The sequence below is a fragment of the Onychostruthus taczanowskii genome, unplaced genomic scaffold (genome assembly GCF_017590055.1).
Source record: "Onychostruthus taczanowskii isolate IOZ18803 unplaced genomic scaffold, ASM1759005v1 scaffold136, whole genome shotgun sequence".
NCBI classification, from domain to species: domain Eukaryota; kingdom Metazoa; phylum Chordata; class Aves; order Passeriformes; family Passeridae; genus Onychostruthus; species Onychostruthus taczanowskii.
The window spans coordinates 713,009-738,290 of record NW_024498529.1 but is presented as its reverse complement, the minus strand read 5'-3'; the positions used below and the strand labels follow the sequence as shown (position 1 = coordinate 738,290).

The 25,282-nt window shown below is 42.7% G+C and overlaps 1 protein-coding gene across 1 annotated transcript; it reads left to right on the top strand.

The window, feature by feature from the left end:
- Positions 1-1,434: 1,434 nt before the first annotated feature.
- Positions 1,435-24,702, top strand: STK38L (serine/threonine kinase 38 like). The gene is made up of 14 exons (XM_041397162.1): positions 1,435-1,569; positions 6,150-6,294; positions 8,043-8,094; positions 9,356-9,478; positions 10,035-10,118; positions 11,768-11,891; positions 12,436-12,590; positions 13,481-13,583; positions 14,192-14,253; positions 15,770-15,887; positions 16,061-16,184; positions 18,448-18,543; positions 19,409-19,500; positions 20,669-24,702. The coding sequence occupies exons 1-14, from the start codon at positions 1,542-1,544 to the stop codon at positions 20,794-20,796; spliced, it is 1,434 nt and encodes a 477-aa protein (XP_041253096.1). The 5' UTR covers positions 1,435-1,541; the 3' UTR covers positions 20,797-24,702.
- The last annotated feature ends 580 nt before the right edge of the window (positions 24,703-25,282 follow it).

The window sequence follows — 25,282 nt, the reverse complement described above, 5'->3', positions numbered from 1 at the left end:
GGTTTTTTTGTTGACATGGGTGAACTTTGGACAAGGTTCTGTTCTAAGCACAGAAAGCTGTACTTAGAAATAACACAAATATTAAGATCACACCCCAAGAGTTGAAAAATATTGGCCCATGATTGGCATAGATGGGACTAGCGAGGTTTTCTTGTCAGCTTGCTGCTTGGAGGCTTCAGGGTCCTGTTGAGTTTTGGGTGTTTCTGGAGGTTAATCAAAAGTTTTGGAATTGGATTAAACTAGGTAATAGAAAAAGAAGATAGAACCCCCCTGTGCTGGGCCTGCATGCAGAGCCCCAGGGTGAAGGGGGATAATGCCTCTCTGCCCTGCTCTGCTGAGCCATGCATGCAGAGCCCCAGGGTGAAGGGGGATAATGCCTCTCTGCCCCGCTCTGCTGAGCCAACCCTGCAGGGCTGCATCCAGCCCTGGGATCCCAGCGCAGGAAGGACTGGGAGCTGCTGGAGCCAGGCCAGAGCAGGGATGTTGCGGTTCGTTTTAATGCAATACGACACAGGGACACCAAGGGGATCAGAGGGATGAAGCACCTCTTCTGGGAGGGAAGGCTGAGGGAAGTGGGAGTGTTCAGCCTGAAGAAGAGAAGGCTTTAGGGTGACCTCAGTGTGGCCTTGCAGTGCCTGAAGGGAACCCACAGGAAAGATGGAGAGAGACTCTTGACAAGGGCCTGGAGTGACAGTTTCACGCTGACAGAGAGCAGGTTTAGATTGGATATGAGGAAGAAATTCTTTACTCTGAGGGTGGTGAGGCCCTGGCACAGGTGCCCAGAGAAGCTGTGGCTGTTCCATCCCTGGCAGTGTCCAAGCCCAGAAGGGGGACTGAGTAAGCTGGGATAGTGGCAGGTGTCCCTGTCCATGGCAGGGGTTTGGAACTGGATGGTCTTCAAAGTCCCTTCCAGCCCAGGTCATCAGCGGGAAGAGGTTCAGTATAAACAACTGGATGGTGATACGCACAGCACAATCGCCAAACCTGTGCTACCAGAAACTGTAGTGCAGAAAGTCATGTTCCTTCTGGGCTGATGGTACTTTCTCCTTCTGTTTCCTCACTGGAACTATCAGCTGTTGTACAGCATTTTTATCTTTGCTGTCTATTTGCTTACCCCACATATGGCTGCACGTCTCAGAAGCTGCTCAGAGTACATCCCACCACATCATCCTGCTGAGCCTTGGGCTGTTTTTTTCATTTGTCTGGCCCTGCCAACTGCCCCTTGGTGTGAATCATGCTGTTATTTGTGTATGGTAGACTGTTTTTTTCCAGTTTTACATGTATCCCGTCTCTCTTTAGGAGAATTCAAACAATCTGGAGACTGTGGAGCTGGTGCTTGTGCTCAAAGCTTTGCTGTGTCTGTGCTGCTTTCCTAGATAGCACCTCATTTCTAAAATATAATCCTTGTCATTTTTTTACTATAATCCTTGTCAGCTGTGGGGTTTAGTGCCCAGCTTGGTGAGTTGCTGGGCTGGGCTGTCTGGAAGGAGCCAAGCAGAGTCTGCTCTCACTTCTCACCCAGAAGAGCCCCAGCTCTGGGCATGGTGGTGACAGCTGGAGTTTCTGAAGGTACCCACTTCATTGTGCTCTATGTGTTTGCTTTGTCTCTCCTTTCTCTTTTACTTCCTAATTCTTGAAAAATGCCATTTGTATACTGCATTTCAGGAACAAGTTCAATGTCATGCTGAAACCATGGGAATTTTGAAAGGCAAAAATATGTTTCGGTATCTGATTTATCCAGAGGCTTTGATTCAAGAGGCAAATTCTCTTGGAATGTTAAATGGAAATGTCATAAACTTGGCAGTTTTCACTGTAATAGCAAGCTGCCTTCCTAACTGCTGGGCTTTAAGGGGTATGCTTGGGTGGATAAATTAAAATTATTATCAGTCTTTCTGTGAATTTCTGTCATTTTGGAGGGAGGATTGCTCTTCCCTGTCCTGCTGAACATGTTTGTAGCTTGACATTGTAAATCCAAATCAGGGACCAGCAGCATCCTTCTGTCATGTGGAAAAAAGGTGTTTTTCTCTCTGGCAGAATTGGGTGTGGGGTTTGCTCCCTAACTTAAATACTCACTGAGTCCTGAGTAAATTTATTCTAGGGCTACTGTATAACTGTACTACACATGTGGCTTCAAAAAGAAAATGTTTCCGGTGTGTGACTTAGGTTCAGATTAGTTTGATAGAATAGATCCAGTCTGGTTTGAAATATTCTGTAGCTTTTCTTACTGACACAGCTGTGCAGGAGTCTTGCCTGTGCAGGAGGCTTGGATTGTATCTTCTTATCCTTTAATGATTAGTAAGTGATCCCACAAAGTGCTGTGTTTCAGGGCAGAGCAGTTCTCCATTTGCTTTGATTTATTCCATCTTTCCTCTTTGGAGCTGCTGCAGCAGGTGGGATTGGATGCATCAGTGATTCTTGCACTCATTAATAACAGACTTAATCCAATAGTTTAATGAAAACATTAATGACAGGCTGTGGGAGCTGCCAAGACGTGTCCCAGAGAGAATGTGGGGTTTGGAATTACCAGTGGTGTAGCAGAATCTGGGTGTGGGAGTTTAAAGGGTGGAAACTCCAGGCAAACAGATGCAGAGTTTGATTTAGAGGTGTTGTGACAAATGGGAGTGCAGACTGAAGTTGTAGTCAATGCTGCTTGGCCTTTCTCTGCTTCCCAATCAGGAAAGATCTAGGAACAATAAGGTCAAATGTATGCTTTGTTTAGGCATCATTTTTCTCCGAGGAGGGAGAGGGAGGGTTGTATCCAATTGACATATTCTATTCAATGATGGATCAGGAGGGACTTGCTTGGAGACATCTCTTGAAGGCTCCAGTTCAGTAGTGTTTGGCTGCTCTCCCCTTTCTGTAGCTGTTCTCTGCTCTCCCTCATCCTTTCCATGGATCTCTCTCCCCTCTCCCCTCTCCCCTCCCCTCCCCTCTGTTCTCCCTCCTGCCTCTGGTAGCAAAATTTTCCCTGGCTGCTGCACATCCATAGCTCCTTATTCCCATACTGCAGGTGCTGAGCTGGCATCAGGAGAGCTCAGGCTGGGATTTCAGCCATCCCTGCAGGAGGCACAGGCTCATTTCCTGGGCCAGGCAGCACATATGGCATCCCTGCTCCTGGCAGCTCCAAGCCCTGGTCCCGCGGGCTCAGCACCTCCTGTCCATTGCATCCATTTGATGTCTTTCTTTCTCACAACTGGGGATGTTCCAGGCCCTTCAGAAAGATCCCTGTCAGCCAGAGGAGTTCTGGCTAAATGTGGGCAGTGGCCAGCTGGTTGAATATTACATTCTTCATGGTCCAGGGAACCTAAAATAATTCCGGTGATGCAGCAGGAGTTGAATGGTTCTATTATGGACGTGGTATGGATTTGGGCGAACTAGTAGGCTTGTGAGGGCATTTCCAAGAATTATGGGCGGCACCTTTTCAAAGCATTCCCGTTAATGTGGTGAGGTCAGTACAAGTAGTGTGCTGTCTATAAAAGGTCCTGTTTTGGAGCACCTTCCTTCCCGCCCCCATCCCTCTGCATAATTTGTTTTTAAAGGTCATGCTTAAGGACTGTACTTGGTGACTCCCAGCTGAATATTTTGTGGGATATCTCGTGCCTCCTGCCAGGTCTGTGCTCTTTTTCATTTACTTTGGGGACTCTGGAGAAATTAAGGCATCTCCTGGATTTGCAAATATTTTCTTTGTGGTGTTTTTGGGTTGGTTTTCTCCCCACAGTGGCAGAGCTAACTGGGGACACTCATCTGTCTTTCCCTCCTGTGAGGCATATGAGGGTCAGTCCCACTGTTGATAGTGTGGGCTGCCAGTGCTGGGATTGGGATCTCCTTTTTACAAGTTTAATAAAGCCCAGTGACTTGGATTTGCTGTCTGGCAGTGCCTGCATTTGTGAGTATAGAGCATGGACAAAACAAATGAACAGGAAATCTGGTTGCAGTGTTGTTTTATCCTACCAGGAATACAAGACATGCAAAGGAGAAATATCCAGTGTGAGAGTGTGCCTGCTATACCTTAAGTAAAGGTTAATCCACTTCAAGCCTGAGTTAATGCTGCTCTGTCCTGATGTTCCAAAATTATCAGAAGGCAGGTTTTTAGTCTGTTAGGTCATTTCTTGAAATAGCTTAATCACAGATGCCAATGTGTGGTCAGCTGTTGCTTTGTTTGATTTGCTCTTATCAACTGATTTGTATTTATCTTTTCCCACCTATTGAGGGAAAAAGTCTAAAATTGTACAATAAACGCAACAGTGAGACCAGTGCTAATTTCTCCCAGCTTTTGAAGACGTCTCCAGCATGGGGGATATTTCTGTGTGAAGAACAGAACTGCCTATTTTTTAGCAAACACTGCTAGGAATTGACAGATCTCATCTTTCTTCAGTAGAAACCTGAATGGAATAAAAGATTGATTAAAAATAGAAATATTGGCATCACTTTAAAGCAGCTGTAGTGCTATTAAATCCTCTTTGTGCCTTTATGGAGAGATATATTTTTATTCTCAGAATTCTGGTGTCTTGTGCACTTCAAAATAAACAGCTAAAATAATAGCCACATGATGCTATAAAACGCCTTTATTTGTGACACAGCAGCTGCGTTTCTGGCAACAAATATCCTATTGTCATATCAGATCCCATGAAAAATTCACAGGAAAAAATCCCACCCTCTCAGAGTGCAGCAGGCAGAACCAAAACAAAGAGCCTGGAGCAGAGTTCAGCACTCCTCCTGCCCCAGTGTGGACCTGTGAGTTCCCTGCTGTATGAAACCCCTAATCAGTTCGCCTAAAAGCCGTTGGGATCTGCTTAAATTAAGCCTAATTCAGGATTTGTCTTCTTCACAATCCTCTGGTGAAATGGAAGGATTAAATAAATTAAAAAAAGGAAGCCAAGTGCCTGAAGGGAACCCATAGGAAAGATGGAGAGAGACTCTTGACAAGGGCCTGGAGTGACAGTTTACGCTGACAGAGCAGGTTTAGATTGGATATGAGGAAGAAATTCTTTACTCTGAGGGTAGTGAGGCCCTGGCACAGGTGCCCAGAGAAGCTGTGGCTGTTCCATCCCTGGCAGTGGCCAAGCCCAGAAGGGGGTCTGAGTAAGCTGGGATAGTGGCAGGTGTCCCTGTCCATGGCAGGGGGGTGGAGAACAAGGTATTTGAGGTCCCTTCCAACCCAGGCCATTCCATGGTTCTGTGATGTGTACTTCTGTGTAATTTTCCAAAACTAACTTTAAAACAACCTGACCAAGTGGGAGTGGGGCTGATATGCTGCTTTTCATGCTTTTCTTCCATGAGTCTCTCCTAAAGTGCTTCAACCCACTTCCAGGTAGGGCATGAATCTTAGGACAAACTGTCCTGGTTTTTTGATTTTTTTAATCTCCCCTGGCTTTCCTGGATCAGCTGCAGGGCATTCAGAGCTGCCCTGAGATGTCTTTTTCCAGCATTTAGAAGTGTTGTTCCAGTACATCCAAGTTCTTTGGGTTCAGGATGAAATCTCTCAAGGGGACCAGCCTTTCTTCTTTCTGCTTTCTTTCTTCTTTCTTCCCAGTTTTTAGGTGCCCAGTGACTGTGTGCCCTAAGCCATAAGTACCACCTGACCACATGTAACTTCGTGGAGCACATTTAAAATTCAAATATATTAGACGGTTATCTTTATCCTTGAAATAACTTCTCTGGACAGGGGTTAGGGGTTTGTTCCATTTGCTGATTCATCCCATCTTTTTTTTTAGCATCTAGAATTTTTGGAGTCTGAAATTGTCACAGAGTTGTGACAAGTCCAGCTCTGGAGCTGCCTGATCCTTCTCTCTCCTATCCCTTTTCCCTCCCCCAGGCTGGGCTCAGGATATCTGCCAGAGGGACATTTTCCTTATTTGTGGACAAGCACAGCTGGGTGAGCTGGAGCATGCAGTGCTCTTTGCTATGATTCACTCTTTGTTTTGCCAACGTGTTGTTACTTTTTAGAGAGTGGATAGCACATCCTCCTGCTATCTTGGGATAATTTTATAAGGTGGCTTTTAATAGAGTTTCTTATATCTAAAGAACAGTGCCTTTACTGTGAATTCTGGAGTGCCTAAGAATTTGGAGATGGAGAGTGGGAAAGAGGAATATGTGTTTTTTAAATTTTCCTCTTGAAGTGAGTAATGATTTGACTTGCTCTGTTTCAGTACATGTTACCATGGCGATGACTGCAGGGACTACAACATCCTTTCCCATGAGTAACCACACCCGGGAGAGAGTAACAGTGGCCAAACTCACACTGGAGAACTTCTACAGCAACCTGATTTTACAGCACGAGGAGAGGGAAACCAGGTATTGCCTCTGCTTCCTCTCACCCCTCTGCAGCTTTTCTTGCTGTTTGTTCAAGGGCACTTCAATCCCCAGGGATGGGACAGCTCTGGGAAGTTTTTCTGTATGTGGTGGCAGGGAATGAATTCCTAGAGGGCACAGGCTGTCTTTGGGGGAACCTGTGAACACCCCACTCACTGAGTGTTAAGGAGCTCCACTTCTGATGTTTTCGTGTAATTCACCTCCTCATCAGTTATTTTGTGGAAACTGCTCTGTGCAGGGTGTTATTTTGCAGTAACGTGTGAGGTTTTACCTTCTGTGTGAGGTTGGGGACCTCTGATTCTTCTGCATGTGCCCCAGGGAATGAACTCTGCAGAGCTGCTGAGGGGTGGGAGCTTGGTTTGGGGTGAGACCGCAGCTTATGGTGTCTATTCCTGCTCTGTACCATGGAGCTCATGCCAAGACTCCCAAACCCGGCAGGAGGGAGTGTATAGGAGAGAGGGAATAGGGCTGAGAGGTGTTTGATGGAATGATGGGGTAAGGAAAGGAGACAAAGAGCTGGTGTGGAAATAAGTGGCAGCAAATAACTAAGGAGTTGATGATGGAGGGTTTGAGAAGCTCTCAGGTGGGCAGGAAGACTTCTGGGGATAATGTAATCCCAGTCTGTAAATTCTGCTTGGGTAGTGCTGCCTGGTACTCCTTGCATGGGAGTATGGGATGGTCATCACCACTCAGCTTCTCCCAGCAGTGCCCAGTGCTGTCTCTGAGGTATGAAGTGCCACTTGAATTAGGTGTCAAAGGCCCAAGTGTTCGATTGTAATGAATCTTGTGTTGGATTGTCATTAGTGTGTGAAATTATCATTCCCCTGGTAATATGTTTTTAATTGAAGGGTTTTCAGTCAAGCATCAGGGTTTCTCTCTTCATCATATTTAGTCATTATTCCATGTAATGGAGTTGCTTCTGCTTAGGAGACTAGACTGTCTATCAAGGGCCTGTAATTTAGAGGATCCTGCTGTACTTCCCAAAGTGCAGAAAGGCACCAGCAGCCTGGCTCCAAGCCTTTGAATTCTTGGCTGCTGCAGGAGGTAACCAGCCTTCAGAAAGGTGCACTCTGGCAGCTGTAAAGGAGCATCCTGTGGGTGGACAGAAAGGGGTCCTGCAGCCACATTGCCATGTGCTGACCCCCTGCCACCTATGGGGTATTACCAGGCTTTGCTCCCCTCTCAGAGCCTCCCAGCCTAGCATGTCACTGGTGGAAGACTTGGAGCTGTGAGCCTTGGCCTGAGCAGGACTCTAGTGAGGAGAGGATGGTGCATCCAGGGGATAGAGTTTAGCTGGGAAGAAGAGGGGCAGGACCAAGTGTGTGACCAGGGGGAGGTCATCACACAGAGGGGAGCTGGAGCTGGCCGGCATGTGGGAGGTGGAGCTGAGATAGAAATGGTGGAAAAAACTATTTTTATTCTGGTTTGCAATCCTAATTGATAAAAACAGCCTTAATTCAACAAGATACAATCACTCTAATAACATATTTTTCATATAGGTTTAATGCCCGATTCTGCAAGTACATAAGCATGTGCTTAAATTTGCTTCTACATTTTCCTCAGCTTTGTTCACAAATGAGTAACTGGGTGGAGTGGGGCTGTCTGCCTGCAAATTTCCATCTGAGGCAAATTCTTCAGTACTTGGAGTATGTGAAGCAAAGGTGTTTACTTGCTGTGGTGTTTTGCTTGGTTTTAATAAATGTGCAATCCCCTGTTTCTCTCCTTGGCAGGCAGAAGAAGCTGGAAGTGGCTATGGAAGAGGAAGGCCTTGCAGATGAGGAGGTAAATACTGCTTAAATAACCTTACAAGCTGCTTTGCTTTTGTCCTGCTTCAGGTGGGCATTTGACGAGCTCACAGAAACATCAGCCAGCATGACAGAAGGTTTTATTTTGTACATGAGTGTCACCCCATTAATAACCTGTTTATGTTAGGGAAGCTGGGAATATGCTTGACTGATACTTGCAATAGCTATCCAAGGCTTTTCATGCTACCTGTAGTTCTTATGAGACATGGCCACAGCAAGTAGCTAGCAAGCTTTTCAAAGATGAAAATTGTTTGCTGTATATTTGGCAAGAAAAAAACAGTGGCCTGTGGTTAGAAGTGGGTAGAAAGCAAAATGCTGAACCATTTTTTCTTGATTTAAACAATAAACCATCACATCTTTGCTCCGTTTGGATACAGATGAGGAGGGATCTCAATATGGCTGCCACCTCTGAGAACTTTGGTGAATAAGTTGCTTTTCTGAGGTCATTACGCCATGTCTGCCTTCAGGGTTGGCTGGGAAATAAGTAGGAAGAGTGTGTGTTCTGGAGTTTTTGTGGCCGCTATAACTCCTGAGAAGTGGGAATATGTGTGTGGATGTGTATTGCCATCTTGTGGCTTTAAAGGATGCTGTAATCCCAGCACAGAGTCTGGCAGGCGTCTGATCCAGGACCTCCCTGGCAGACTCTGAGATCTCAGCATCTTTGGGTGCAGCATTTGTCTTCTCTTGGGGTGAATCCTGGTGACATTTTCATCAGACAAAATAGATGATGGCATTTAGACAGATTTTTCTTTCAGAACTGAGTGCTTGCCTGCCATAAACCAAATGGATTTTGTAGTAGATCTGTAACCAGGGCCTCTGCTGCTTGCTAAGCTCCTTGTTGCCTGTCACCACTTGGGATACAAGTTTCAGCTTTTATTGGTCCTTCACACTGCCCAAAATGAAGAGTCCTCGCCTCAGGCAGTGACTTTGGCCTTGGGACTCATACACTTTATTTGGACCAGTATGATAGTTTTTCTTCATAATTTTTATTTTTTTTTTAATAACTAAGTAATAAAATTAAAATACCACCACCAACCAAAAAAAGGTGGGAAACTGTGCCTAAGGCTTCTATAGAAAAGACCATACTCAAGGATTATACTTTGAGAAATTCAGAAAGAAATGTAGGAGAAGTTTTTCTCCTGTTGGGATTCCAGATAACAACTTCCCAGGAAGGGAGGGTGCATATCTTGACTCTCTACTAACAAATGACTGACAGATTCCTGTGCCTGTACCCTCAGAAAAAGTTGCGCAGGTCACAGCACGCTCGCAAGGAGACGGAGTTCCTGCGGCTCAAGAGGACCAGGCTCGGCTTGGATGACTTTGAGTCTTTGAAAGTCATAGGAAGAGGAGCATTTGGGGAGGTTTGTGGCATTCTCGCTTGAACGGGAGATTAAAATGGGATTGACCACTGTGATGAAACATTCTAATTACAATTTGATGAATTGTTTTATTGCAGAACAGCAGCTATTTGTGCCATTCTCCTAGTGTGATAAGTCTGGTGATTAATCACATGCATTGATTTCCCAAGGCTTCTGGAAAGACACTTAGTTTTCCATGGCTTCCCACACTGATGTTGCCCACATGGCCCTTTGCAGTTATGGATTTGCAGTGGCACAGCCCCTCTTGATAAACCTCCTTTCTGCCCTGTGTCACATCAGTTATTTCTCCTGAATTTTAACCTACACAGTCTAAGCTACCTGGAATTCTCTTGCCTGCTGACTTTTCCTAAAACAAAAACTGTTCCTCATTAGTGTTAGTGTTGTACATGGTGCAGAATAGTTCCTTTTCCAGTATTTAACATATTTAAATGTGTTTTTAAATATTTAACAAGAGAACTTTTCCATGCCTGTCAATTGGGAGCCTTCCAGTGGATTTCTGAGGCAGAGAAGACTGACTGAGTTCTCTCTCTTGGTAAAGGTCCGCCTCGTTCAGAAGAAGGATACAGGTCACATTTATGCAATGAAGATACTGAGAAAAGCAGATATGCTGGAGAAAGAGCAGGTTTGTGATCTCTGAGTCCCCTAAATTTCAAACTTACCCTTTCTAGAAAATGTTTTCTACCTTTTAAAGCCCCTACAATGGTCTGGCAGTCCGAAGAGTCTGTGCTGTTGCTACCACAGCACAAAAGCAGCAGAAGTCAGGAAATAAGGTCATGCAACTGCATTTAAAAAATACTTTCTTTACAACTAATTTGGAACAGTGACAAAGATTTTATTTTTCTCCCCTTATCAACACGGAGCTTATAGTACTGAATCTGCAAAACTGCATTTCAAGGAAAATACTTCTGGGAAAATAATCCTGTGCCAAAGTAAAAATGGAGGTATTTGATGTTTTTTAAAGAAAACCAGCAGAAATCACATTGTTCATCATCATTGTCTTCCTTGGGTTTGCTTTATAGTTGGGTTAATCCTGTTTGGGGTTTATTTGTTTTGATTTTGTTAGTTTGATTGGTTTTTGCTTTTACTTTTTAACTAACAATTCACGGTGAGGACACAGCAAGTACTTTAGCACCATAAAGCAAAGAAATCAAGGGTGGGTATCTCAGGAGATAAAAGAGGACTTTTTTCATGCTAGTCCAAACCTTACCCATCATTTGCGCATCATTTCCTTGCAGTAGTGGTACTTTTTTTTCCTGGCACAGATTATTTTGTCTCCTGCAGCCCATGCCCTGAATTTAGGGAGCCAGAGGAGCAGCAAGGTGTGCAGAGCAGCCAGAATTTGTGTGGTGCTGCCCCCATTTCACAGCCTGATCTGGGAAGGAGTCTGAGCTCATGCTCTACATTCAGTTTAAGACAATGATCTTCCCTGGCCAGTGTTTATCTGCTGGAATTTTCATTGCCTGCCTTGCGCTGTGGAGAGACAACAGAGGACACATGTCAAAAAAAAATAATCTTCTAGTATTTTTTTTTTTTGCCCAAGTCTGGTAGCACTAGGAGAAATGCTGGCTATTTTTAGGCAAAGGTTTCCTGTTGTATTTTAGAGCTGCATTGAGGAGTTGAGGGTGGAAAGAAGTACTTTCTAATGAGACTAAATAAATCCAAGCTGGAGTGTCTCCTGCAGAGGAAGAACCTTTGCCCCATGCAACTCTGTGACAAGATTCATGTGAAGATGTTTCTCATCAGTAGAACTGGGGAACAGATGTAGAAAATTGCTGCTTTTCTTACAGCTGTCAAGAAATATTTTTCCATGCATATGTCTCTAATTTTTCCTCCAGGTTGAGGGTATATTGTAGTGAAAACACACACCCCTCCTCAAATCTCCATTATTCTTAATTTCCAGCAAATTATGGGGTAGCAGCTTTCCATTTCCATGGAAAATACTTTTTCCATGTATTTTCCAAAACCTTAGCTGGAACTGGAATACCCTGAGCAAGGTCAGATATTCCTGACCTCACTTGTACTTTTTCCACCAGCTTTGTCAGTTCTTTCTAATAAACAGAAACACAGCTTAACAAGCTGTGTTTTGTGTTTCTAGAGAAACCCTAGGATCTTGTAAAAAATAATGGAAAATATGAGTATGAAAAGAACTAGAAAAATAGTTCATTTGCTAATGGTCATGAAAATGTGCTGTAGGGCTAGGAATGTAATGTGATGTTCCTTGTTGAAATATTTGAATATTTGCCTAATAATAATAATAAGTTTTAATTTTAGGTGGCCCATATCAGAGCAGAAAGAGATATTTTGGTTGAAGCAGATGGAGCCTGGGTAGTGAAAATGTTTTACAGCTTCCAGGATAAAAGGAACCTTTACCTGATCATGGAGTTTTTACCTGGAGGTAAGCTGGGTGCTGTGGTATCAGGTGATACAGGTACTTCTTCCTTAGCTTTTTCTGGCAGCTTTATAAAATATTAGAAACAAACATGCTGTATAATTTGTGAAAATAAAAATGTGAGCACTCTTTTAAATGAAGTTCCAGTCATGTGACCATTCTTGATTTTTAGGGGAAGGAAAAAGGTTGAAGGGGTATTAAATAGACCTGAATTAAATAATTTTTCTAATAGAAATTTCTGCTTTTTACAACTGAGGCTGTTAACAGTAAAAACAAACCAGAAGAAAAACCCTTGTTCAAACAGTTTGTGCAATAAATCTAACATGTGTAAAAATCCACTATATTTTCCTGAGCCATTCAATTAAAATTTCTGTTTAGGATTTTCAACTAAAAAAGTAAGTTGGGTTTGTAGGTTCTTGCAGTAATAGTTTTATGATTAGTAACTATAAGGCCAGTTACAAGGTTGAATTTGGATTCTGCTGGGGTTTCTTACAGTTTTGTGATTTAAAATGTTCTGATCCCTAAGCTGTATTTTCTTCTCTTTGATAAGGTGACATGATGACCTTACTAATGAAGAAGGACACTTTATCAGAGGAGGAAACCCAGTTTTACATTTCTGAGACAGTGTTGGCCATTGATGCCATTCACCAGTTGGGATTTATCCACAGGGACATCAAACCAGACAATCTCCTGCTGGATGCCAAGGCATGTACTGGGCTCACCAACTGCTGGTACTTCCAAGATCCCAGGCTGCACATCTGCTGTGGAGCAGTGGGAGCCAGTGGTACCACCCCAGAGATTTAAACTGGCTGGAGGGAAGGCTGGGAATGCCCAGTGTATTTTTTTGGAGACCACCAGTATGTTTAAACAAAGCTAAATCTTACCCAGAAGCCTTTTAACCATTTTAAGGCAAGGCTTATAAGGGAAAAAAACCCACTCAGGATGACCAGATGCTGATGTTATGCACATTAAAAGGTGCATCATTCCTTTCATGCATCTTGAAGTATCTGTGTACAATTCAGACAATGCTAAATGTTCAGTTCCTACAGTTACCTTTACTTCATCACCCACTCACCTGTGGAAGCTCCCTCAGTTAGTCTGACCATTCTGGCCATGAAATGCACCCAGTCAGCATTACCAAATCATGGAATTATGTAGGTTGGAGAAGATCTTTAAGATCATGGAGGCCAGGCATTATCCCTGCATGCACAGGTCTGTCAGGTTTGATGGGTTCTGTCAGCACTGATGTCTGGAAATCTGATTAAAGCCAAGGTTACTATCAAAACAAAGCAAAGGAATTTTGTCCTGGAGGCTTGCTCAGTCACAGTGGTATCCAGTACAAAACAAGATCAGGCAAAGTAGCTGCCCTCAGCTGTTGGGAAATAGTAGATATGACTTTTCCTGGGAGACCATAGCATGTTGGAGAGAAAACAGACCCTTCCAGTACACGAAGGTTCAGTCTTTGCTTCCCTGCTTGTCCTATGCCAGTCCATCATGGTTTGAGAGGGCATGTGCAGTGATTAAAACTCTTTTTTTTCCCCCCAAGCACTACCTATCTAAATAATGGTTTTGTGTTCTCTGATTATGTTTTTTAGGGTCATGTAAAGCTGTCTGATTTTGGACTCTGCACAGGTTTAAAGAAAGCCCACAGAACAGAGTTCTACAGGAACCTCACACACAACCCACCAAGTGACTTCTGTGAGTATGAGCTGTCCTACTTGAACATGTAAATGGTTTTGAGCTGCTGCTGTACATTGGACCTGTGTTTCTGCTGGGATAAGCAAGATGGGGCAGGCTGATTGCATTTAATTGGAAAACTGGAAATGCTTGTTCCCTGGGTCATGGGAGCATTTCACATGCAAGAAATGATGATATCTGCAGTGGTCATGTATTTTTGCACATTCATATACGGATATGATTACACATAATGTAATCTATCTATATTGTAATGTATTTTTCATTATGTTAGTGAAGTTACAGAACTGCTCTTTCAGGAGGAAAGTGGGTTCCATGTGCCAAAGGACTGAAGTCAGTGACAGTCTCATGAAAATTTTCAGAAGCTGATCTAAAAATTTTAACACATTCTAATTTAGAATTGCTGATATGTGTCCTACTTACTTGAGTTTCAGCTGTGCATTAGATAGTAGTTATTCTCATGTTACCATTTTCAGTTATACTCAAGTATTTGTTTCTAAACTAGGGTTCTAAATATATAAGATAGTTACTTAAAACTGGAGCTCTATAAATAATTTTTATCTTAATTCTGACAAATACACTTGTTATTTAGTAACTACTTTGTAAATTAGCATTTCAGAATATGAACTCAAAGAGGAAAGCAGAAACATGGAAGAAGAACAGGCGACAGCTGGTGAGTTAATTAAATAATGTGTAATTCTTGGTTTGCTTTTAAACTAGTTATAGGAAGTGTTAAATTAAAACTCAGTGCTAATGCTCCTGGTTTTTAAAACCTGGAAGGCCCTCATATGTGCCCCTCTATAAGTTCCCAAAATCACAAATAACTCAAAAGAAGGGGGTCCACTTTGGAATAGCAAGACCCTGCTCTTCTCTGTGCCTTTGTTTGCCTTGTTAACATCTGGCCCAAGCCCCCAAGTGTCCTCAGCCCCGTGGCCAAGCTTTGTCTGGGGCTCTTTGCAGCACTGGCCTGGTGTGGACAGTGTGGACTCACAGTTCTGATTCCTGCAGCTCAGTCACAAGCAGATGTGTGGCTGCAGAATTCCTTTTTGGAGAGCTCAGGGGAATTCCCATTCTGCTGAACGGGACTGTGGTGGAAAGGCTGTGAGAGGGTGTTGGTGCTAGAGTGCTCCAGCCGGGGTTTGTGGTGAGGAGCGGTCACATAACGAGGGGACTTGTGGCATAAACTGAACCAAAGCAAAGTGTCTGTCAGCCATGGCCTTTCAGACTTCCATCCCTGCCCATGACTTTCACCAAAAAAACCCCAACTATCAAATTTTGGGACCCTTTATTTTTTCACACCCTTTGTAAAAAGTGACCTACTGCAGTATTCCCCAAAAGCTTTTGGGTGGTCTCTTTTTTCCTCATGAGACAAAATGTGATTACATTGCAGCCACCATGCTGCCTCGTGGGGGTGTATTTCACAGCTTTATTCCATCCTGGAATTAGATCCCTGAAAAGAATTTATCTCAAGTCCAATAAAGGCTGATGTGACAGTGCCGTGTGGTGAAGAACAGTCCCACAGAGGCAATAAAAGGCCAAAATGACAACTTGCATTAACACTGTTGGGAAAGGAGCCACGTTTTTGGTTTTCCATTGGTTCAATCCTAAATATCTCAGGTCTGTTCAGTCAAACAAAGTGTTTCTTTATGGTCAGATGAATTAAAGTAAAATATTTTTGTGGCAAAACTGCTTTTGGGGGACTTTTTTGTTCTTTAAGGGGTTCTTTTTGTTGGATTTTGGTTTTTTCTGTCCCTCCTGTCCCATGGAAGATTTTTCATCAGTAAAGAGAAGTTCCCAATACATGGCTTGTGTATCATGAGTGCCACACCTGGGAATCTGTCACTGATTATGCCTTTAAAAATAAACAAAAACCACAAGATTAAAACTTCTTGGTTATTTTTGTAATGCAGCTACCTGAAACTTAAGCTAAGATGACCTTCTGATATTGCAGTTGCAATATTCTATGATTTCATCACATTAAAGAGGATGATTTCCATTTATTTTTGAGGTTCTCTGTGTTTATTAATATAAAAGAATAATATTCTTGGGACTTGAGTTCCTGTAAAGTCTCAAATTATGCATTCTTGCTCACCCAAATAACAAGATCCTGTATGTAAATCCACAGGAAAAGGTATTGCAAAGTAAAACCACAGTATTTCTCTTTTAAAGAGATGATTCCTTTTTTCCAGGCATATTCTACTGTGGGAACCCCAGACTATATTGCTCCAGAAGTGTTTATGCAGACTGGGTACAACAAGCTATGTGACTGGTGGTCCTTGGGAGTGATTATGTATGAAATGCTAATAGGTATGTTAAAAACCCCAACTTAAGAGTTGTTGAAAGGTAACAGGGTCCATTTGTTCAGAAGAGAAAACCTCTGGCTAATACTTGTTATATTTGGGAGCCCCAGTGACAAAAGTAGAGGCCCAGGTCACTGCTCTCCTAGAAGAAGTTTAATAATTTTTTATTTGTTTGTGCAGGGTATCCACCTTTCTGCTCAGAAACGCCACAAGAGACTTACAGGAAAGTTATGAACTGGAAAGAAACATTGGTGTTTCCCCCAGAGGTGCCCATTTCGGAGAAAGCAAAGGATTTAATTCTAAGGTCAGTAAGAAAAAAAACAATTCTGGCCTCTTGCCCAGCCAGGCTCATCTTCCATCAGGGTAAATTCCTGTTGTGTGTAAGGAAGGAAGCTTTATGTTGGAGGAAAGGCTGGTTTCTTCTGTCGCCATCCTTGATGGATTTTTTAAAGTCTTTTTCTCTTTGCCGCTTGTTTAACATGAAGAAATGAGCTGGAATGGTCTTGATTTGTACCATGGTATAAGGAGAAATAGAGCAGACCAAAAATAAAGTGATCAACACAGAATTTTTTTCTTCTCTGAGGTGGCAGGAAAATAACCACTCACCAGCATGAAATGCACTGAACAGAAATCTTGGGATATTTTGGGACTTCTTTCAAAATCCCAGTTTTTAGTTTGCATTGAGGTTTTGGTGACAAGGTCAGGCAGAAATGACCCTCTAGTAAAATTTTACAAAAATTACCTCATTTACAGAAATTACCCTCTTGTCCTGGGAGGGTTTGGGGGGCACATTGGTTTTGGGTTTGATTTTTTTTCCTTTTTTTCCTTTTCAAAGCTAATGCTGTAGCCTTATATAATTTTGTTAGAGGCAAAAAGGGGAATGTACTTCACAAAACTAGAATTTATAGTTAGTTCCAGCCGTGCTCCAGTAACCTACAAAAATGTAACAAATACAAGAAACAGTTATCCTGCATCCAGCTAGTGATACCAACAGCTCAAATAATTGAATTGTCACTAATCCTCATGAATAAGTCTATGTCAAGCAGGTAATATTGTGTTTTCAGTATCTGTTTCTCTACTGTTCTGCTCAACCTTCCTTGTCAGCATCCCAAGTTCTCTGCTGAACAGAGTAGAGCATTACTGCTGAGGATTTCTTCCTCCTCAATCCTGGCTGTGTTTGGGGAATTTTTAGAGATTTCAGTGTATTTGTTAGTATGTCTTGCTCATGCATCTACTTACACAATGACTACTTGAATTTATCAGTTTGCCTCCACAAGGAGAAGGGTTAAAATTGGGCTAGAACATCTTAGTTGTAGGTGATTATTAAAATGAGGTCAAAACAGGTTGGACAGCAACCACCTGGGCATTTGGGGTATTTTGTCCATTACAGCTTGGATAAGCTAGGGAATGTGTGTTTTTAGCTTAAAGGGAGATGCAGATAAAGCTAAAGGGTTATGGATAGAGACAAATCCAAACTAAAACAAGCTCAAGTTCAGACAAAGCCTGACATATCCTGTGGCTGAGTGTTGTTACAGGTTTGAGGTTTGTTGTTAGTCCTTGGTACCACCCAGCCTGCTGGGCCGCAATTACAGGGAGGTTTTCTTCCCCACTGACATCCAACTACAAGAAAAAGAACTTTAGTTTATAACTGGATACTGTTTATAGCCCAGCCTGGTGTGCTACATATGCAGAAGATGGCTGGGATTTAATGAATTCATAGGCAAATGTTGGTACTCCCATCTCCTGGATGAGGTACTTGAAAGGCTTTGCCAGTCCAAAGGAGAAGGGTCAGCCTCTGCAGCTCCCTGGAACAAATCCCTGAGGTCAATGAGTTGCTGTCAGAGAGCTTTCACGTCCCTATTTTCCTTCTTTAGGATTTTAGGCTTTTCCTTCTGGCCTGCTAGAGCAGGTAACAGTCCCCATCTCACCAATCCTCTGTCTCCATTTTTACCTTTTGCTTCCTGCTATTTCATGGCTGCTTCTCATAAACTGACAATTTCTTGTGGGGTCCAAGCTAAGGTTATGCAGCAGGGCTGTATCAGAAACAGGCCCTGGGTCTTTGCACCACCTGCACCTCTGAGGAGAGGTGCAGGTGGGAATAGGGACATGGCATGTTTGGAATGGGCTGGCTTACTGGGATTCTGAAATACGACATCAGAGAGCAGACCTGATGTACTAAGTATATCTATTCTTAGTTTGACTTTGAAACAGGGATGTTTAAATAGTTGAGAACATGCCAGGGCAGTTCTCAGTAGTAGGGATTTGAGCCTCCATTCCAAACTGACTTTACAGGACCAGAACGTGCAGCAACTTTTCACAAACCTGGAAGATGGGCATGCAGCAGTTTAGAAAAGGTGTCAGTTATTGGCATCGTAGCTTTTTGTTTCAGGATTTAACAATGTTCTGCTTCTACTATTTCCCTTCTCTCCTAGATGCAATGGGCTGCTTTGATGTTACCCCAAGTGGTGAAACAATTTGACAGAACTTCTTGAAATTCTTGATAGTGGATACTGTTGCTTCTGTTGGAATTTATCATAATATTCCCTTTGTTTTCTCCCCTTTTCCAGATTTTGTATCGACTCAGAAAACAGAATTGGTAGCAATGGAGTAGAGGAAATAAAAAGTCATCCATTTTTTGAAGGAGTAGACTGGGGACATATCAGGTATGTATATACACTCATGTTTTACAGGGGGAATAAAAGCCATGAAAGCAAGAATTTCATGTAGTGTGATGTCAAAGACAATCATTTCCAATTTATCTTTCATTTTGAAAGGCACCCTCTGACAGCAGGGGGTGACACTGTCCTTGCTAACATGCATAGAAATGGCCAGAATTTAACTGACTTGAGATAGCTCACAGTATTCCAGACTGCCCAGAACGGAAAGAAATTGTTGTAGGGTGGCTGTGGATTTAATTGTAAGTGTAGTAATTAGACCTGTGGTAAGTTTACAGGTGTAAATCACTGCCTTTCCCACAGTGCTGTGTCCCACTGTGAAGGTTTTGCTGGCACAGATTCCTTGGGCACTTTCAAAAGCTCCTTCAAGGGCTTCCTGACTATGGAGGTGCTAAAGCAGAGCCAGCCTGGTGTGGGAGAGAGATGCTGAGTGTCACAAAGAGGAGCTACAGTCCAAAGGTTTTGGATGAGGTCCAGGCTAATGAGCACTGGAACTGTAAAGCTCTGGGTGCAAGTGCAATCCTGCCAGGCTGGGTTTGTGAAACAGGGTAACCACAGTGGTGGCTGGTGACAAGATCAGGGTGATAGCTGTGTGGCAGGTAAATGTGGGATGGGATGCTCTCTCAATAGGAAAATGATGTTTGCCCCACGCCTGAAGACACCAATGGGGATAGGGAACCAAACAATCTCCCCATGGTGTTAGCAAACAGGAGTCAGATTCATCTGTGATGCACTCAGTGGAACCCTTGTGCACTGCATTAAGGGAAGCTTTAAGCTAAAAGCTAAGTTAAAGCTGGAACTTAATGTCTCATTTCCCAATATTCACTCTTCTGGCATTTATCTTTATTTGCAGGGAAAGACCAGCTGCAATCCCTATAGAAATCAAAAGTATTGATGATACTTCCAACTTTGATGAATTTCCTGAATCAGACATTTTACAGCCAGGTGAGACTGCCATTGTAAATTCCAAATCTCTATCTGTGACGTGCCAGAATACTGCACAGATGCCTTTGTTGTTGTTTATATTAATTTTTCTAATGACCCAATCAAATTAGTCTGTAGATTGAGTCTCTATATTTTCTTTGAAGTGTGAGTGTAAACCTTTGATCTCTCATAGCTGCAAAGCCCAGAGATTTTAAGAGTCCGAACTCTTGGTAAAAATGGTTTGCACAGGTAGTGAGCACAGAAAGCAGTGGAGTTTCTGCCAGGCAGTCTGTCTAACCAGGCAGTCTGGTAAAACATCATGCACTGATTTGTTTTTCATCTTCAGTGACTTTTGAAGTTTGTGCCAAACATAATTGTTGACATAATTTGTGGGTAAGAATTTTCAGAAAGTTGATTACTTAACGCAGTATTTGATGAACCTGAGTTGTTCTGTGAATCACTTCAGGGTTTTTTTAGCTGTTGATTTCTCTTGGTAAGTTACAGAAAATTTTCATATCTAAAAGGCTTGGTTCTGTGACATAAAATAGTCTCAGGTCCCACTGTTTTCAGTTACTTGAAGATTGGCAGATGATTAATTGCTGTCTGCTAAGTGTAGCTGTGTTAACAGCCATAAGAATTATCCAAAAGCTGTTGGTTTTTTTTTTTTTTTTGTCTGAAATGGCTTTTATTTAATGGTGAGGAAGTTTGTCCTTTTAATGCAAAACAACCCATCTCAGGTGTCAAAGCTGGTTATGTCCATATTTGGATAATGCCAAGAACATTTGTATTATTTTGGCATTTCAGACCCACTGAAAATGGTATTGTATGTGTAGATACCAAAAATCAGAACATCAGAAATGTCATGAGGTTTGTCATTGTGTATCCTGTGGGTGTGTTAGAGGCTTCTGTCAAGGTATAGAAACCTGGTAGTCCGTACACATAATTAAAAAAAAAAAAAGGCAAAACAAACCCCCCCGCCCTTTTTCTGCTTCTGAGTTCTATAGTGAAATTATAAGTCAGACCATTGACAAAAGGCAACTGACCTGATTAGAAGCAGGATTTATTCCAGGAGTTTCTGCTGACTAAGGAAATAAGAGTTCAGGGCTGTTTGGCTCTGTGAGAAGTCCTCTCAGAAGCAGCCTGGGTTTAACTCTTTTAATATGTGTTTGCTTTTGTTTCTGAATTCTAGTGCCAAACACAACAGAACCTGACTACAAATCCAAAGACTGGGTTTTCCTCAATTACACCTACAAGAGGTTCGAAGGGCTCACCCAGCGTGGCTCCATCCCTTCCTACATGAAAGCTGGGAAGTTGTGAAACAGAACACAACCCCCCAAAGGAAATTGCAAACACAAACCTCAGGTAGCTGCATCACCAGGCCCACTTGGCATTAATTATCAATACATCAACTCTGGTGTGCATGGATTTCACATGGAAATTCTACAGGATTAGGATTTCTAAGACTACTATGGGAATTAGTTGGCAGTGCCAGCTGGCTTTTTTTTTTCTTTTTTTTTTTCTTTCCTTTTTTTTTTTAATATTTGAATATTTTTGTTAACTTTATTATACAAAGGTACTGGAATAAAAGGAACGTGCATCACTTTTCCTGCACTGCCTATGTGTGGATAACGGTTAATTATGCCTCTCTGTACTGTGGCTTTGTTTGTACTGTAAGCCATCTAATCCACCCAGGATGGAAACATATCAGTTGATGCAGCATTGGTGTTGTACTGCTCAGCTGGTGGGGTTTAAATACACAGTATAAAGAAAACTGTCCGCATTTGCAAACCTCTCTGAGCAGGTGCTCAAGGGTGTTCCATCTGTGGTCTGCAAATCCCCCATGAGTGTAGCACATGGAATTATTTTAAATAGCAGTGTCCTCTGGGCCTCCTTGTGTCCTGTGTGCCCTCTCTTGCCCTGAGTGCAGGACTTTATCAGCCCTTTATCATCATCCCTTTGTCCTTTTTCCCACAGTGTGTGGCAGTAAGGCAGTCCCTGTGATCTGTTTAGTGGTTTTGCTGTTTAAATGATCATTGGCAGTATTGCCGTTAGAGGTGATGATGCCTGCTGGCAATTTCAGAAGAAAAAAGGAATCTGAATAAAAAGTATCAATATTTTTAGCAGAAGAGAAACACTCTGATAGGAAGTTTTGAGGAAATGGCAGTTTCCAAGACTGCATTCCTGCCTCTACTCTAAAGCAGATCATCTTTGAGCTGCTCATAATTCAAACATTCTCTTCTCTCTGTGCAAAATGTGTTCTAGAGAAGTGATCAGATTGGTGCTTTTTCTTTTTTTTTTTGCTCCCTGAGCAGCTGCAGGCAAAAGGGATCCTGCTTTAACCTCTCCAGAATCACAGCCTCTGCTCACATAGAGGAAACTGAGCGTCCCACTAGATTCAGATTCTCTAGTGGGCTCCTTTTCTTCCAGGATCTCCTCTTGGCATGGCCATGGGATTAGAAGGGATCAGCTGAGCCTGCAGCCCAATTTCCAGGGACCACATAAATGTTCTTTTGTCCAGTCTGCAGGATGGTGACAACCTGACAGCCGAGCCAGGTGTCCTTTCCCTGGGCAGAGGAAACAGAAGCAGAAATACCTCTGTGGGCAGGTTTTGTTCATCAGCCCAGCAGCAGTTCAGGACTGAGTTGTATTCCCTGAGCAGTTTGCAATTATCTGGTCACTGGTGACTTTCTCTGCCTGTACTTAGAGCTTATCTGCTGGGCTTTCAATCTGTCACAGTACAGCAGAGATCTCTGCTGTCATTTTCTGTTTGAAAGAGATGTACAGCACTGAACAATTCCCCAGTGGCTGAACAAGCAGAGTCACTGTTGCTGCCTCCCTCCTCTGAACACCAGTGAAAGACACCTAAAAACCTCTGCAGCCCCTTCTGAGTGGAGCACAGGATGTTTTGGCATACAGCAGGAAAGATTCCACTGGACAGATTTTTGTAGCAATATGGAAACTGCTGTTATAAAGCCATTAGAGAAATATTTATTGCTGTTAGGCACTGTGGTATCAGCTGTTCTGAATTATTTGTATGCTCTGAAAAACATACTGGGATGCTGATCTGTTGCATAAAAACCCATTTGCCAGCAAGATTTCTGTGCATCAGTGCCTGTGATGGGCAGGTATTCTTCCCTGATCCAGCCAGGATCCCTGATCCAGCCTTTCCTCCACGGTTTTGTCTCCCTTGAGGCATCTAATATCTGTTATTTACACCAAACAGTTTCAGTCTTCAGCTCTTCAAAGAGGAGTAGCCACTGCCTCAGGCCCATCCAGTATTAGAGCAAAGCTAAGCTGAACTTCTGCCTGAATGCTGGACTGAGTGGGGACAGCTCCTTGATCTCCCAGATTTGCTTCCCAGACCTAACACTAATTAACATCCCTGTACTGCTGTTGGGGCAAGGTCCTTAAAAATTCTCCAGTGTTGTTCTTAGCCTTGTGAGTGTGCTTGTCAGAGGCTGTAGAAAAAAACAATAACTCACTTAAATCCACCTTTCAGGCATTGTTCTGCCAGTGCCCCAACAGCTCCTGAGGCTTCTAAGGAAAGGAAATGCTTTTCCTGAGGCCTTGACTCCAAAATAGGGAAACTCGGGCAGGAAAAAAAATCCTGAGATGCAGATTTAGCCTCAAAGGACACTGCTATTCAAAATACTTTTCATTAATTTTAATTTCCAGTTTCATCCATGGGGCAGCGTGTGCACTGGAATTGAAATTCCTGCAACTGCCACCTTTCAGAAGAGCACAGTAACCCCATTAACATAACTTACAAAGAAGTCTTTGCTCAAACTTGTTGAAACAAACTCAGTTTCATGGAAACTGCAGATGCTCAGTGATACTGGTAATTTTTTTTTCCTGTGGGACTTAGCGGAGGGCAGAGAAATACACACTTAATTTAAAGCTGTCTATTAAACAACTATGTCTGTACATACTCGCTGGTTTACAAACTCGGGAAAAAGCTCAACCCTTCTACTTGCAACACTAAAGATAATACTAATTTAAAACTGCAGATGATTAATCATATCAGTGCTCACATAGGAGTTATATCCTTAAGGAAACAGCCTGCAGCCTATCTAGCATAAACTCCTGTATTGTGGTAGTTGAGTTTTTAAATTATTTTTTGTAAACATAGCATTATTTTAATCAGTAAGTCAAGTTAAACAATATTAACTACTGCTTTTAGGATGATAGGGATTTTTTTTAAAGGTGAAACTGTGACACTGTACTGGACTAAAGAGAACAGCAGGTTAATCTGCACTGGCTTTCAAAAAAAAAAAAAAAAGGAAGTGCAACATATCTTTAATTTTGTTATTTCTATCTGATTCCCTTGGATGGTCGTGTGTTTTCCTTTGGCAATGTTTGTCACTGTGCCATTTATTTTTCTTATTCTTGGAGTACCAAAGATCCTGAAATGGCTTGATGATTGCAACCATGTGAAAATTTATTTTCTGGAAGTATGTTTTGTTAAACTTTTGTTAAAATGCTAAATTGTGTATGCAAATTGTTACCAGAGGTTTGCTGGGATGTTTACCTATTCCAGCAGGGAAAACTTGAGTGCATCAATGGAAGTGGAGAGCCTGAATCCAAATTCTGGATTGGAATTCCCTGAAAGCGTGGAGGAAGCTTGGATTGGGAGCTGCAGCTGAGCTTTTGCACTTTGTTCCATCTCCAGTCAGCTTGAGTGAGTGGCCTTAGGTACAGGACATCAGCAGAGGTTGTCAAATCTTGTTGATACTGTGTTTGCACTGTTCAATTTGCCTTGCTGGAGAGTTATAGAAGTGTTATTTTTATAGGTCAATTGTTCCCCACCTGAGCCGTTGGAAACAGTCTGGGATAAGGGCACCTGCTGGGGGGAGTTCAGCGGGGGGGCACCAGGAATAGGCACCAGACACAGCACACAGCTCGGCTGTCAGCTCCTTCCCCACGGCTGATACTCCTCCTGTGTCCAGCAAGTAGGGAATGCTGCAGTCTAGCCCAGGCAATGCTTAGGAAGTGCTCTCACTTTCTCAATAACACAAGCAATTACAGGTGTTGTAACACACTGTACCTTGTCCTTTACTGTTGAGATCTCACAGCAGCTCGTTCTTGGAGTCAAAATGGCAACTGCTATATTTTTCCTAGACTGTTTCATTAGTTGTGGTTGGGAAAGTTACATAGAAGCATTATAAAAATTTATATGAGGCTTTTTACAGCATTTGAAAATAAAAGTAGCATTCTTTTTGTAAAGTTGCAGTTTTTTGTTTCTTTCACCGCGGTGTACTGGATTTCTTTTCCAGAATGGGAGACATCTAAGAAATTGAGATCCTATTTTGTGGATTCTCATCTTGAGTTCCATGGACAACAAAACACCCCTGTGTTGTTACACTCAATAAGAAAGTAGAGAAAGCAAATGTTGTTTGACTTTTCCCACCTGCAGTCACGTGAAGAAGCTACTTCTCAAATGGTTACAGATCTTCTCCAGTCTTACCTTCCCCATAGGCTGTAATTTATCCAGGAAGGGCTTCCAGGGGCAGTTGTGTTCTTTGATCCACTGTAGAAGTCGTTACGTCCTACTGTTCCACTTCTCCTGCCAAGTTCAGAGCAGCAGCAGCAGAAGCACTGAAAGTTGTGTAAAAAGATGATCAGAGTGGAGCAGCTGAAAGCCAAGAGAAGTGAGCAGACACTGCCTGGCTTTGTCTGGAGCCCTCCTGAGAAGAACAGAAGGCCTCCTTTCCTCACTCCAGAATTGCTGCTCCCAGTAAAGGAGAAAATGCAACAGAATTTTACAAATTCTATTTAATGGGATCACCCTTTTCTTCCCTTGACT

Excerpts from the sequence above, each read along its gene's own strand:
- STK38L (XM_041397162.1), top strand. The coding sequence starts at position 1,542 with ATGGTGGTGACAGCTGGAGTTTCTGAAG. Across the intron at positions 1,570-6,149 it reads GACAGCTGGAGTTTCTGAAG|TACATGTTACCATGGCGATG; the intron begins GTACCCACTTCA and ends GCTCTGTTTCAG. Across the intron at positions 16,185-18,447 it reads GCAAAGGATTTAATTCTAAG|ATTTTGTATCGACTCAGAAA; the intron begins GTCAGTAAGAAA and ends CCCCTTTTCCAG.